Here is a 12,407-nt window from a genome sequence, read left to right on the forward strand (position 1 = left end):
ACAGCAGGTAGTACAGCTGGCAAGAAAGGCTGTTACACATTCCATCATTGCTTTTAAAATGTACACACATATCTTAGTTTGCAGGAAATAACATGCTTGAAGTTATAAAATTATCTAAAATAAAACTTGCTCAGAGGACTGGTGAGCATGGATCCATTCAAAGCCTCTAGGTACCTTCAAATTCCTCTAAAATAATTTGTGCAGCACAGACCTGCAGGAGGAGTGGGAAATGGTTCAATAATCACATGACAGAAAGATCTATGACATTTACTATGACAAAAGTTCTGGCTTAAGTGCAAAAATGGTGTTTTTCCAGTGGCTTCTGTGCTACAGACTGGTTAGTGTGTAATTACAGTGCACACCTCAGGCCACACAGCACTCGTAGGATCTCAAATATTTAAGCCATAGAGAGGCATCAATCACAAAAATATACAAGTATCATTACATCAGGCTCTGGTAAGATCACATTTAAAATGTTGCACTTTATGGTCATTTATGTTTGGCTTTTTATCTGAAGGAACAGCTCTGGGAGAAGGAATGCTATGACCTTTTCTAAAAATGAAAGTTTCCCTCTCTGCTGCCTCTCCAGTACGTTCGTGGTTCAAGATGGGTCAGGCTTAAGGAAAGAATTCCCTTGGCAGAACAGGGATCAACCTGTTAGAAATCAAACTGCAGGGCAGGAAGTCTAACATGTGCTCACTGGTATTCCCAAGAAGGTGAAAACAAACGATGTTTCTATATTTAATCTCAGGTTTTACAGCTTCTGCTGTTTACCTCCAAGGCCAGGAAGAGATTCCTCCCTCCTCCTTCCCCTGGCACTCCCAATTCTTCTGCAAAATACATCCCAACCTTTCCTTCTGAATTCCTAGTGAGAGAAGGCTGGGCAGGGACACTGGGACTGCTGCAAACCCTGTGGGTTAAGCCTATCACCCAGCTTCAGGACAGGAAGGAAAGCTGTTGAAGTTGAGCTAGAAAGTGGAGTTGGGCTCTTCTCTGCAGCAAGAGACAAGGGCTCACTTCTGATCCTGGTTCCAGTACTTTCTGCTAACAAGTCTGGCATCACTGCATGGTGTTTCAGCCCTGAAGCACACCAAAGGCTTTCAGTGTTCAGGCCTTAGAGTTAAGACTGTTAGAGAATAAAGGGGGTGAAGAACTTTGTGTGTGGAACACATGCCCAACAGACTTTCTTGGAGGCTGTCGAGCCACAGTGCACTCTGCATCAGCCTGAACAAGAGACAAACAGCTTGCCTAACGCTGGCTGCAATGATCCAAGGCTTCAGGAAAGACTGGGAATTAAACCCCAGCACTGGGAATACTCAAATAAAACTTTCCTGTGCCAGCAGCTGTAACACTTGATACCATCATCATTTGTTAGGGGTAAACGACCCTCCTCATCCCTGTGCAGAACAGCTCTCCCAGCTTTACAGTAGCTACTGGAACCTACCAAAAATAAATCAGCCCTAGGACAGGAATGCATCTACTTTAACCCTGTGATACAGGTATAGGTATCTTCTACAGATAACTGTTCCTCAGTTTGGGCAGGGCAAATCCTAGCCAGCCATACAGTTAACACCATGGCCTCTTCACCCACTCATCCGGACCAATCTGAAATTGAAAAGACATCAGAAAGCAAACAGAATGTTTGGGGCCCCCCTCTGTTAAGGGGCAAATATTAAACTTTGTGTTTGTAGCATGGAGACAACTTCTAGGCTAGTTACTAGCAGGAAAATACAATAGCATCAAGTCAGTGACCGTGGCTGCTGCAGTTTCACTTCATGCAACCTGCTGGGGAAGCCAGTTAAAGGCTACAGGATTCTTTTTCTATTTTGAAGTTGTCTCAATTATTTATTCTAACCATCATTTAACATGTGATAACTTGATTTAATGAAGAAAGAAGACACGAGTTAAATCTTATTTCTGCACTTTCCATCTAGAAATATCAGCAATGACTGAATAAAGGTCTCTGCAGGTCTTTAAAAGAGCAACACAGCAGAGATGACCCTTTAAAGTCAAGGGAAACCATGAAATTAAAAATTCACAAAGCCCAGCAGACATTGCTTAAGTTTTTTCTTTTTTATTAGTTTGTTTCTGATGTTTTGAAAAGCTTAAATTACACCTTTCCTAGTACTTTTATCCCACCTTGCACCACAAGTAGATCAAAGTGCTATAAGCAAGATCGCCTCAGCTGCAGTGAAAGTCTCCTTGAATTTCTGCTGTCAGAAAGTAAATTTGCAGCATACATCTATGCTCCTTCCAATCAGGATCAGGTTATCTTCAATCCTGATCCCAAAAGGGGTCTTGCTTATTCCATAGCAAAGCAGTCCATCAAACCATAGAGTACCTGGGGCAAGCTGAACGCGATGCTGCCGGGAACAACCGCGGGATGAGTTCTCAGCGTGAAAATGTACTTGTGGTTGGGAGAAGTCTTCACAACAACATGTCTAGAAGAGAGAACAAACAGGATTTTACTCCAGTACACACCCAGGAGGACTTTGCATTGTGGAGCCCAGCACCACACACACTATTCCAGATGAGGTCCCACCGGTATCTCACCCATCAGCTGCCTATGACCCCAGCTGCAGGGACACACTCCCCTCCTTTTCCACCTCCTCCCATCCCAGGCATAGATCTAGAAACCTGTTAGAGGTGGTTTGGTTCCAATTAAATCTTACAGAGGGAGAGCAAGGCAATTAATGGTGCCTCACAACGAGCAGGGAAGGTTTCTGAAGGCTGGGAGAATGCAGATGTCACTCCTATCTTGAGCAGGAAGCAGGATCCAAGGCACTACAGGCTGGTCAACCTCACCACTAATCCATAGGAAACAGATGGAGCAACTGGAAGCCAAGCTTATTAAAGGACAAAAAAGTCACTGGGAACAGTCAGTGTGGATTTACAAAGCAAAACCAGGCCTGGCCAGTACACAGCCTTCTGCCACGAGATGGGAGCTCTGAGGATAAAGGGAGAGCAGTGGATGTTAAGCTCAACATCAGTTTTCTACACTGACTCACACACCAATCTTGAGAGACAAACTGATGAAAACACAGACCAGGTAAGCGAGCAGGGTGGTGGACTGCTAACTGCCTGAGCCTCTGGGCACAGAGAGAGGTGATGGGCAGCTTATGTCCAGCTTCAGACCGTTTGCTACTGGTGTGTGTACCTACCCCAGTAACCATATGGGGCCAAAACTATTTAGACTCTTCATTAACCACTGGGGTGATGGCAGAGTGCACCCTCTGCCATTCAGAGGGACTGTGACATGAGCCACCACCAAGCCAAATCCCACCAAGTTCAATAGAGGTGGGACTTCCTCCACCTGGGGAGGAACAACCCCATGCACCAGTACAGGCTGGGGGCCAACTGGCTGGAAAGCAGCTTTGCAGAAAAGGACCCAGGATCCTGGTGGACAAGGAGTTGAACATGAGCCAGCAATGTCAATGTGCCCTTGCAGCAAAGGCAGCATCTCTGGCTGCCTTAGGAAGGCCATTGCCAGCAGGCCAAGGGAGATGATCCTTCCCAGACAGAACATTGCTCCAAGGACTGTTTCATTTTAAATTGAGTAGTAGATAAAATAGAGAAGCTGTCCAGGAAGCAGGGACTGAAATGGGGTTTCCAGCACACAGTGTATCTGGAAAGCAAGGTGTTGTGCTGCAGTGCTGGACAAACACACCCACAGGCAAAATACCAGTTCCAGCTGCGCTACTGGAACACCTCACCAAGAAATACACTTGATGACAAACACCAGCCTATTAGGAGCAGCTCATCAGGCAGGAAAAGAGCAGAGATTAAAGCTGCTTAAGACTGAGATGGATCCTGAGCAGTGCACTGAGTTTGGCTCAGAACACAACAGTGACTTTACCACATACCGACTCAGCATCGCTACGGGAGGAAACACCTCCACCACTGTGGGCTTCACTGAAAAGAAGCAAAAGGCAAGAAAATGAGGATACCTGGTAAAAACACTGCAGGGTGGAGGGGGATGGTATCCACAAAGATTGGACACAAATTAAAATTATTGTATTGGAGCATCTGATACACCAAGAACACATCCAGAAAGGTAGCAGAGCCTGACAGCATGCAAACGGGTGCCAGGAGGGAAAAAATAGAGGTGGAGTGGGGGGAGAGATGATCTTTCTGAAAGAAATTGCCAGCCAAGTGAGAAGATCAGGAAAGGTTAAATGGTGATTCTTTGAGCAAAGCTGCAAAAAGCACAGGAAGCCCCATGTTTCTTCTCAAAGGCAGCTGGAGCTGGCAATTCCCAACCAGCCACAAGCAGCACGAGAGTTCAGAATGGTCAAAATAAGGCAACAGCAGGGAAAACTAAATGCATTTTCCTACACTGGTGTTCACTAGGAAGGAGCTTGGAGAGCCCATGGAGACACATGGGGGAAATCTCAACCTCATTAACAGCTTCTGCTTATAAATTAACAAAAGGAACAATGAGTCACCAGGGCCAGATATCTCCCAAGAGCTCTAACAGCAGCCGTAATTCACGTGGAAAGCCTGGCCTGAAATGATCAGAATCAACACATGAATTGGTGCTACTGATTCCTAAGCAGGGCTCCAGCCAGGAGCCACCACACATTAACCTGTGTGCCCATTAGTTCGTGTGTTAAGTGAAGAAAGATGAGGGAGAAACCTTACATATCTACACAGAGGTGCCAGTAAGCACCTGAGCACTATGGGCAGATGTTCCTGGTTTGGAAACCCTGTGAATTATTCAAGGCTCCTCAAGGGTTCCTCAGATAACTGAACTGGCCTGAGCTAAAAGAGGCAGTCTTCCCATGTAAAAGGCAGGAATAAGAGTAATTAGTCAGTTCTCAACATTAAAAAAAAACCTGCCATGGAGATGTGTTTAAAAAAAGGGTAGATGAGGTGCTCAGGGATATGGTTTAGCTTAGGATGGGAATGGTTGGACTTGATGATCTTAAAGGTCTTTTCCAACCTTGTGATTCTGAGATAACCTGCTCCAGCTTCTTCCCAGGCTGTGATCCCCTTCGCTGCCAGGGTGTTTCCAGCACTTGTTTCTCTCTCCAAAACACACAGTGAGTCATCAAGACCAAAGTGTGTCACAGGAGCTCAGGATGGTGCAACTTCTCCAGCCAAGTTCAATGCAGTGTAGCAGGGCACTGCATCCCATGAACTCACACATCCCAAACCGTGACTCACACTTGCCCAGCTCTCAGAATGAGGAAAATGAAGCATGAAAAGACCTACAGCAGCATCTTAGGGATAAACCATCTTCCCAATCCAAGGTCAAACACCCAGCTCCATACCCTGAGCACTAAGTGGAAATGTCAGAGCAAAACCCTTTGTGTAACTGTTACCAAAAAATACCCTGAGCAGCAAAGCCATGGTTAGGACAACACAAACCAAACCTGCTGACTGTGTGGAACTCACTGCAGCAGATCACAGGGATGGTCTTGCTCAGTATATCTGCAATGCAGCAGAATGACTACATCCTTCTAGTAGTGGCTGTCAGGAGGTTTTTCTGTCCTGGTCTTGTGCTTTTCAAAGCGATTTATAGCATCTGCTCACAACCAAACATATGCTGCTTGCTTTGTGAGCCCCAATTTCTAGAAGTAAGTGGTGCTCTGAGGGAGAATTGGTGCAGCTGGAATGGCAGCCAGGCAAGTCTGGGGATCCTGCCTCCTGTGTGCCTCCATAAATGCCATGAAAGAGGCTTCTCAGAGCGAAGGGAGAGCAGCCAGCTGCTGCAGGTCTGGAAGCTGTGTCCCTCTAGGACATTGATTTTTGAGGAAATTAACATTTTTATAATGCATGAAGTACAACACCCACTTCAGGTATTTTTATAAGTCAATTACTTTGGGGAAAAAAAAAAATCTACCTGTGGAAAAACATCATTTGAAGAGCCCAGGACACTACCCTGTCTGAGCTTTGCCTGCTTCTGCACACAGAAGTTGTGTTTGTTTGCTTGGGGTTTTTTTGGGGGGTGTGGTTTTTTGTTTTTATCCATTTTATACTGAAGATGGGATTGTGAAATCACAGTTGAGGTAACCAATGTAGGGCCAGGACAGCTCTCCAGGGCAGCAGCCCAGCAGAATGACAGCACAGTGAGACAAACCTCAAAGCACATCACTGCCTTGTTCCCTGCAGTTCAGAGCCACTTTGTTCTCCTTCCCTAGCAGGATCCATCTGGGCTGGCTGCTTCAGGCTGAGGCTCTTGGTGCATCATTCAGTATCTTTTTTTGAACGTTTTCTCCATGTTTTTCAGACCCAAGCTCTTCTCCTACAGCTACCTGCCAGGAGGGTGCAGAGAGGTGGGCGATGGTCTCTTCAGCCAGGGGACAGGAGATGGGACAAGGGGCAATGGGCTCAAGCTGCCCCAGGGCAGGGTCAGAGCAGATGGGAGGGAAAAGTTCTTCCCCAAAAGGGTTATTGGGCACTGGAACAGGCTGCCCAGGGAGCCTGACCCCAGGTGTATTTAAAAGACAGGTCAATGAGGTGCTCAGGGATGTGGTTTAGCAGAGGACCGGAAAGGTTGGACTTGATCTCAAAGGTCTTTCCCAACCCTCTGTGATTCTGCCTTCTGCTGCATGTGATCCTCTTTCTGCTGAAATTAATTACTTCTGCCTGCAATTTACATGCTGAAATCTTTAGGAGAACTACTGCTCAGTTGAGGCAAAGCAAGGAAACTAATTATTTGAATTGGCTTCTTTTAATAAAACCCCTTCTGTGTGGGCTGAGCTGAAAAATTAATGTGTTTTCTACTCCTCTCACAAAAGTAAAACCCAGAGTCAGCTTCTATCAGTCACCCCAGAACTGTAATTAAAGAATCCAAACTGTTGTGCCCCCACTCTGGTTGCCTTCCCCTTTTGTTCTTGTGCATGAAAGCCCCTAGAACAAGAGCCAGTTTCTACTGACTCTGCTCAGCGCTCCCAAGATGACGTGAGAGTGAGAAGATGCCCCTAGTACCACAATTAAATGATAAAAATCTACTTGAAATAGTTCAAATATTCTGTGTAACAGGAAAAACAGCAAAAACAAAACAAAGATAAAAAAAAAGCCTGAAGTCCTTCATTAAAACAGTGATTATAATTAGTTAAGCAGATCCAGTTCAAACGCTTCAGAGAAAAATTCACCACGTTTTAGAAGCCCCAGTTCTAAGAAGCACATTTAAAGTTTCAGACACCAAAGTTTTGTTAATTAACCTACTGTATCCACCCTCCCAAATCTGAAATTTCACTCTACCTCCATCCAAAGTTTGAAAACAATTGCTTTTTGGTTAGAAGAGCACCAGTGCACACTTACTGCCCAGACTGGAAGTCCTTCTCATTCACCACAGCACAGTTGGTTAATGACAGTTCATCGGTGGGACACCTTGCTGCTTGCATAGACTGTGAGGAACAAAGAAAGAAAGGAGAAAAGTGTGAAATAAAATTCTATTTTCCCTTTACTAAGCCAAGCTTCAAAACTTCTCTAAGTCCATAAAACACAAGCAACCCTCAGGAGTATTAACACAGCCCATGAGCACCGACAAGCTCTTTGTCTTCCCCCTCTACTCCACTCTCCTGAGACCCCCCTGCAGTGCTGTGTCCAGCTCTGGAGCCCCCAACATAAGGGGGACATGGAGCTGTTGGAACTGGCCCAGAGGAGGCCACAAAGATGATCAGAGGGCTGGAGCCCCTCTCCTGTGAAGCCAGGCTGAGAGAGTTGGGGTTGTTCAGCCTGGAGAAGAGAAGGTTCCAGGGAGATCTTACAGCACCTTCCAGTCCCTGAAGGGGCTACAGGAAACCTGGGGAGGGACTTTTGGAAGGGCCTGGAGTGACAGGACAAGGGGGAAGGGTTTAAATTGGAAGGGGGGAGATTTATATTGGATATTAGGCACAGGGTGCCCAGGGAGATGGTGGCTGCCCCATCCCTGGCAGGTTCAAGGCCAGGTTGGATGGGGCCTTGAGCAGCCTGGGCTGGGGAGAGGTGTCCCTACCCATGGCAGGGGGGTGGGACTTGATGGTCTTTAAGATCCCTTCCAGCCCAAACCAGTCTGGGATTCTGGGATTCACAGTTTCTCCAAACACAGCCCCATTCCCACTATGGAGCATACAGGGAGCACAATGGAGGAACCTCAGCCCCATCCTATGCCCCCAACCCCATTCACTTCTGCAGAATTATTCCACAAATCAATGCTTAAATGATTAAAATCGGGCTCAAAATGCCTCTGGAAGTGGAGAAAAGGAAGGAGAAGGTGATAATGTCTCCATCATTAGCTGAAAGCATTTAATTTGGAGAACAGCTAAACTGGATCCCCTCCCAGATGTTACCTTTAGACTCAAAGCCCAACTGGTTTCCCTGTCAGACACAAACATGCAGGCAGCACATCGGTAACCACCAGCAACAACCTACTGCCAACAGCAATTCAGAATGGATTTTCTCTTCAGGCCCCCTTAAATCCTAGCAGCAGCAGAAGGAAACACACCAATCCCAACACACACTCCAAGATGATTTCCCCAGAGTTAACATCCCGCTCAACCTTTCCCCCTTCCTGCCCCTCTGGGCTGTTTGAGAAAGGAATCAGAGAACATTCATCTCCAGGAGGACTCCAGCAAGCCTGCCCTAGAGCTCAAGTCAACTTTTTAAGTCATAATGTAATTCTTCTGGAGTACTTGCTATTTAGAAAAGGTCTAATTCATTATTTTTATTAAATAATGCTCAATTGCCCTTGACTTATGTGATAACAGAAAAAAGATTACATTTTCAAGCCTCAACACTGATTTATCTACCTGAATCACAAGTGCATGAGGAGACTCAACTAAATATTGTTGTAATAATAAAAACACATCAGCAGCAGTGGACAAAACCCAAGTTTTCCCCCTCTGCTCTGCCCTGGTCAGGCCCCACCTGGAGTGTTGTGGCCAGTTCTGGGCTCCCTGGGATCAAACAGACAGGGATCTCCTGGAGAGAGTCCAGAGGAGGGACAGAGATGCTGAAGGGTCTGGAGCATCTCCCCTGTGAGGAAAGGCTGAAAGAACTGGGGCTGTTCAGCCTGGAGAGAAGAAGCCTGAGAGGGGATCTGATCAATGTTTATCAATATCTGAAGGGTGGGACACAGGGGGACATGGGCAGCCTCTTCTCAGTGTCTGTGGGGACAGGACAAGGGGCAATGGCTGCAAGTTGGAGCACAGGGAGTTCCACAGCAACATGGGGAAGAACTTTTCCCCAGTGAGGGTGAGGGAGCCCTGGGACAGGCTGCCCAGTGGGTGTGGAGTCTCCTTCTCTGGAGAGATTCCAGCCCCATCTGGACACCGACCTGTGTGACCTGTCCTGGGGAGCTGCTTTGGCAGGGGGTTGGATCTGCTGAGCTCTGGAGGCCCCTTCCAGCCCCTGCAGCTCTCTGAGTCTGTGATTCACCTTTTTATCATTTTCCCTTGTTTGCAAGGGGACCACTGAGTGAAGGGCAGGCCCTGATCAAAAGGCATTAGGTGGGATATTTTGAGAAAACTGACCCCAGAGCTCCTGGATTAAACCTTTGTACAGCACCAGCCCTCACCTGTGTTTTTAATCCTTCCTGACAAACTGCTTCCTACACACTAACAGCAGGAGCCTGGCAGCAGCACCATCCTTCTGCACATTCCTGCCTGTGTTTGGGAATGCACAAGCTCTGCTTTAAGGAAATGCATATAGATAAAGGCATGAGTTTCCTTTTGCAAGCTCCACAATAGCAGAAGATGGGTGGCAGAACATCCTTGGGTACCTGACAGGTGAAAATCAGGTCTGACTGTGCCAGCCACCCCAGAGCCCACACGTTCTCCTCCCATGGAGTCTGGCAGAAGATCTGTTCTCCCCTGGCAATAACCAACATCTCAGACTCCAGCTACAACCAGCTTTCCAGTACCTGCCCTCCCCAAGCTCCATTCTGCAGAGCTCAGACACGTTATCCATACACAGAAGCAGCTTTAACACAACACAGCTCCAGCAAGAAAAGGGTGTCACTCAACAGACACAGGTTCTCATGGGGATACAAGGGACAATCTGAGGAACCTGGTCACTTAGCAGGTGATGAATAAATTGGGGAACACCCAGACAAGGAGGATCACACTGCTCTAGTGAATTGCAGGGGCTCCCTCCCTCATACCAGTGCTCACAGGGCTCCTTGTCTTGCCTGACAAGCCACGGAGTTGCAGCAGCAAGGATGTGGGCACTGGCTGCTCCTGAATAGGTTTTTTTCTGGCATAAATGCAGCAGTCCAGAGCTGTAAAGAGCCACAGGAACCTAGAGGGCTGTCATATGGCAGGGAAAGAACTGCCATGGACCATCTTCAGCTCTTGCATTTTGGATTGTGGCTTCCTGGGACACCAGCACCACGACCTCTGCACCACCCCCTAATCCTACTGCCCCAACAACACGTGTCAGGGAACAGAGGAAGCAAAAGCCTTCAGAGTATTTCTAAGAAATCTTCAAGTAAATGTACACAAGCTGGTTTTACACTAACTAGCAGGTTATTGCCAGCAACTAGGCAAAGTAGCATAAAGCTCAGCTCCAGCAAACCACCATCTGCCGCAGCCACGCTGCTGCCAGTACCGGTCTGAAGTGACCCACATACATCTTCACAGGTTGCAGCTACACCCATGTCCACAGCACAGATACATGAGGCTTAAAGCAGCAAAGGAAGTCTTCCCCATCTCCAGTTACTGCTCCAGTTTGTGCGAGGAGGAGACTCCAAGGACAGCGAAGCTCCAGGGAGGTGACTCCACATCCAAGGCAGAACCTTTGTTCCAAAGCATCCTCAGCCAGAGCCACCCAGCACCAGCTACAGTCAGACAGCATCTGCTATTAAACCCATGTCTATGCAGAGGTCAATACTCCAATACTCCTTTTGCTTACCAAGAGAAAAACGAGGTGACATGATGCACTGACAAACCTCATGCTGAAAGACAACTGTGACAGACCTCACCTGGGCAGTATCTCTGCCTCTACTGAGCTCACCATCACCATGAAAACCCAGTGCCCAGGAGGCTCAATGATGCTGACACAGTTTACTTTCACAAAGTAAAAGCTGTCCCAAAGAACAAATACCATTGTTTGGTGGGTTTTCTTTCTCTAAGCTGCATGAATTCCATTTTTCCTCCACAAAAACACCAAACTGAGATGTTCTTGCATTTTCAGGGAGCTCAGCCCAGAAAGCAACGCTAAGTTAGCTCAAGACAAGCTTCTGAAGCAAAAGCAAAGCCCTGCCAGATTAAAATATGAAGGGGAAGAGAATGAATAATAAATCTCTGGAATATTACACACAGCACACTGTATTACACTGCAGCGTAGGCGAGGACAAAAACACGGTTCATATTGGTGCACTGTTAAGGCTGATGGTAGAGGAAGCCAAAGAAAAACATGTTTCCCATTACTCAGACCCCACAGGAGGGAAGTTGGTGGTGCACAATAGCAGCTCACTACTACCTGTCAGATGTAACTGAAGAGAAGAGCTGAAACATTCAGTGCTAAGGCACGGATGCTCTTCGTTTCAAATGGCTCAACTCATTTAATTTCCTAATCCCACCCAGGAGATTATGAAACAGCATCTAAAGCTGAGGCAGGTTTTGTTCTGTGCACTGTTTCTACATGGTCTGTGTTAGATGAGTAAAATGTTATACTGTGGAAAGGACACACACAGGCACACATCTGTATGTATATGTACACATATAGTGTCTGTCGTGCTGATGTCAGGAAACACAACAGCCCTGGGCACAGGGAATTGAAGTCTCCTCTGCAGAGCCAGTGCTACCTGCATGGAAACAGGGATCCCCACTCCCAAAAGCATCCAAGCTCTGCTGTTACAGCTGTTGGGCACCAAAGGTCCTCCAAGCCCAGAGCTTCACCACCCTAAGAGGGCAATGAAGAGCCTGTGAGGAAGCAAGTTTAGTCCATGTTTACCAGGGATGAGCAGACATGTGCCTGCCTGGCAGCTCTGGTGGCGTGGCTGACTCAAAGGCACCCAAAGTCAAACACTCTTGCATCACAAAGTCTGCAAATAAAATTAGATTGGATACTGAAAGGAAGAATTATGATATGAAAGGAGCTCTGAAGATAAAAAGGGAACTAAGATGATGTGTGTAGACCCTCTATTACCCAGGCTGGGGCTCCTGACACAAAGCACTGCCTGACACAGCTGGTATGTGAAGGTCCAACAGACCGAGTGACAACAGGACCTGAGATGAACATGAGAGCTGCCAGCATCAGGACCCTGCTGGCAAACACCAGCCAAGGACAAGCTGTGGCAGAGCTGGGTCAGCAATAGCCAGGGAGCAAACAAGCCAAGCTCTCCCAGCACAGGGAAGCCCACAGGGGATCAGGGCAGCCTTCTCTCTACACACACACACACACACCACAGAGCTGAGTAACTGAGAGGAAACACAACTCAACACTAAAGGACAGAAGAAATGGGTATAAGATGATAG

General features: G+C 47.1%; 1 protein-coding gene across 1 annotated transcript in view; it reads right to left on the reverse strand.

The window, feature by feature from the left end:
- Positions 1 to 7,352, reverse strand: part of NSF (N-ethylmaleimide sensitive factor, vesicle fusing ATPase) — a gene marked incomplete at its 5' end in the record, with an annotated part of 56,576 nt that extends 49,224 nt beyond the window's left edge. Inside the window, 2 exons of the mRNA XM_084275624.1 lie at positions 2,342 to 2,441; positions 7,270 to 7,352. Coding sequence (XP_084131750.1) covers positions 2,342 to 2,441; positions 7,270 to 7,352 — 183 coding nt within the window. The remainder of the gene's footprint in view (positions 1 to 2,341; positions 2,442 to 7,269) is intronic.
- Between the last annotated feature and the right edge of the window lie 5,055 nt (positions 7,353 to 12,407).

The sequence above is a fragment of the Gallinula chloropus genome (assembly GCF_964237585.1).
Source record: "Gallinula chloropus genome assembly, chromosome: 26".
In the NCBI taxonomy this organism is placed as follows: domain Eukaryota; kingdom Metazoa; phylum Chordata; class Aves; order Gruiformes; family Rallidae; genus Gallinula; species Gallinula chloropus.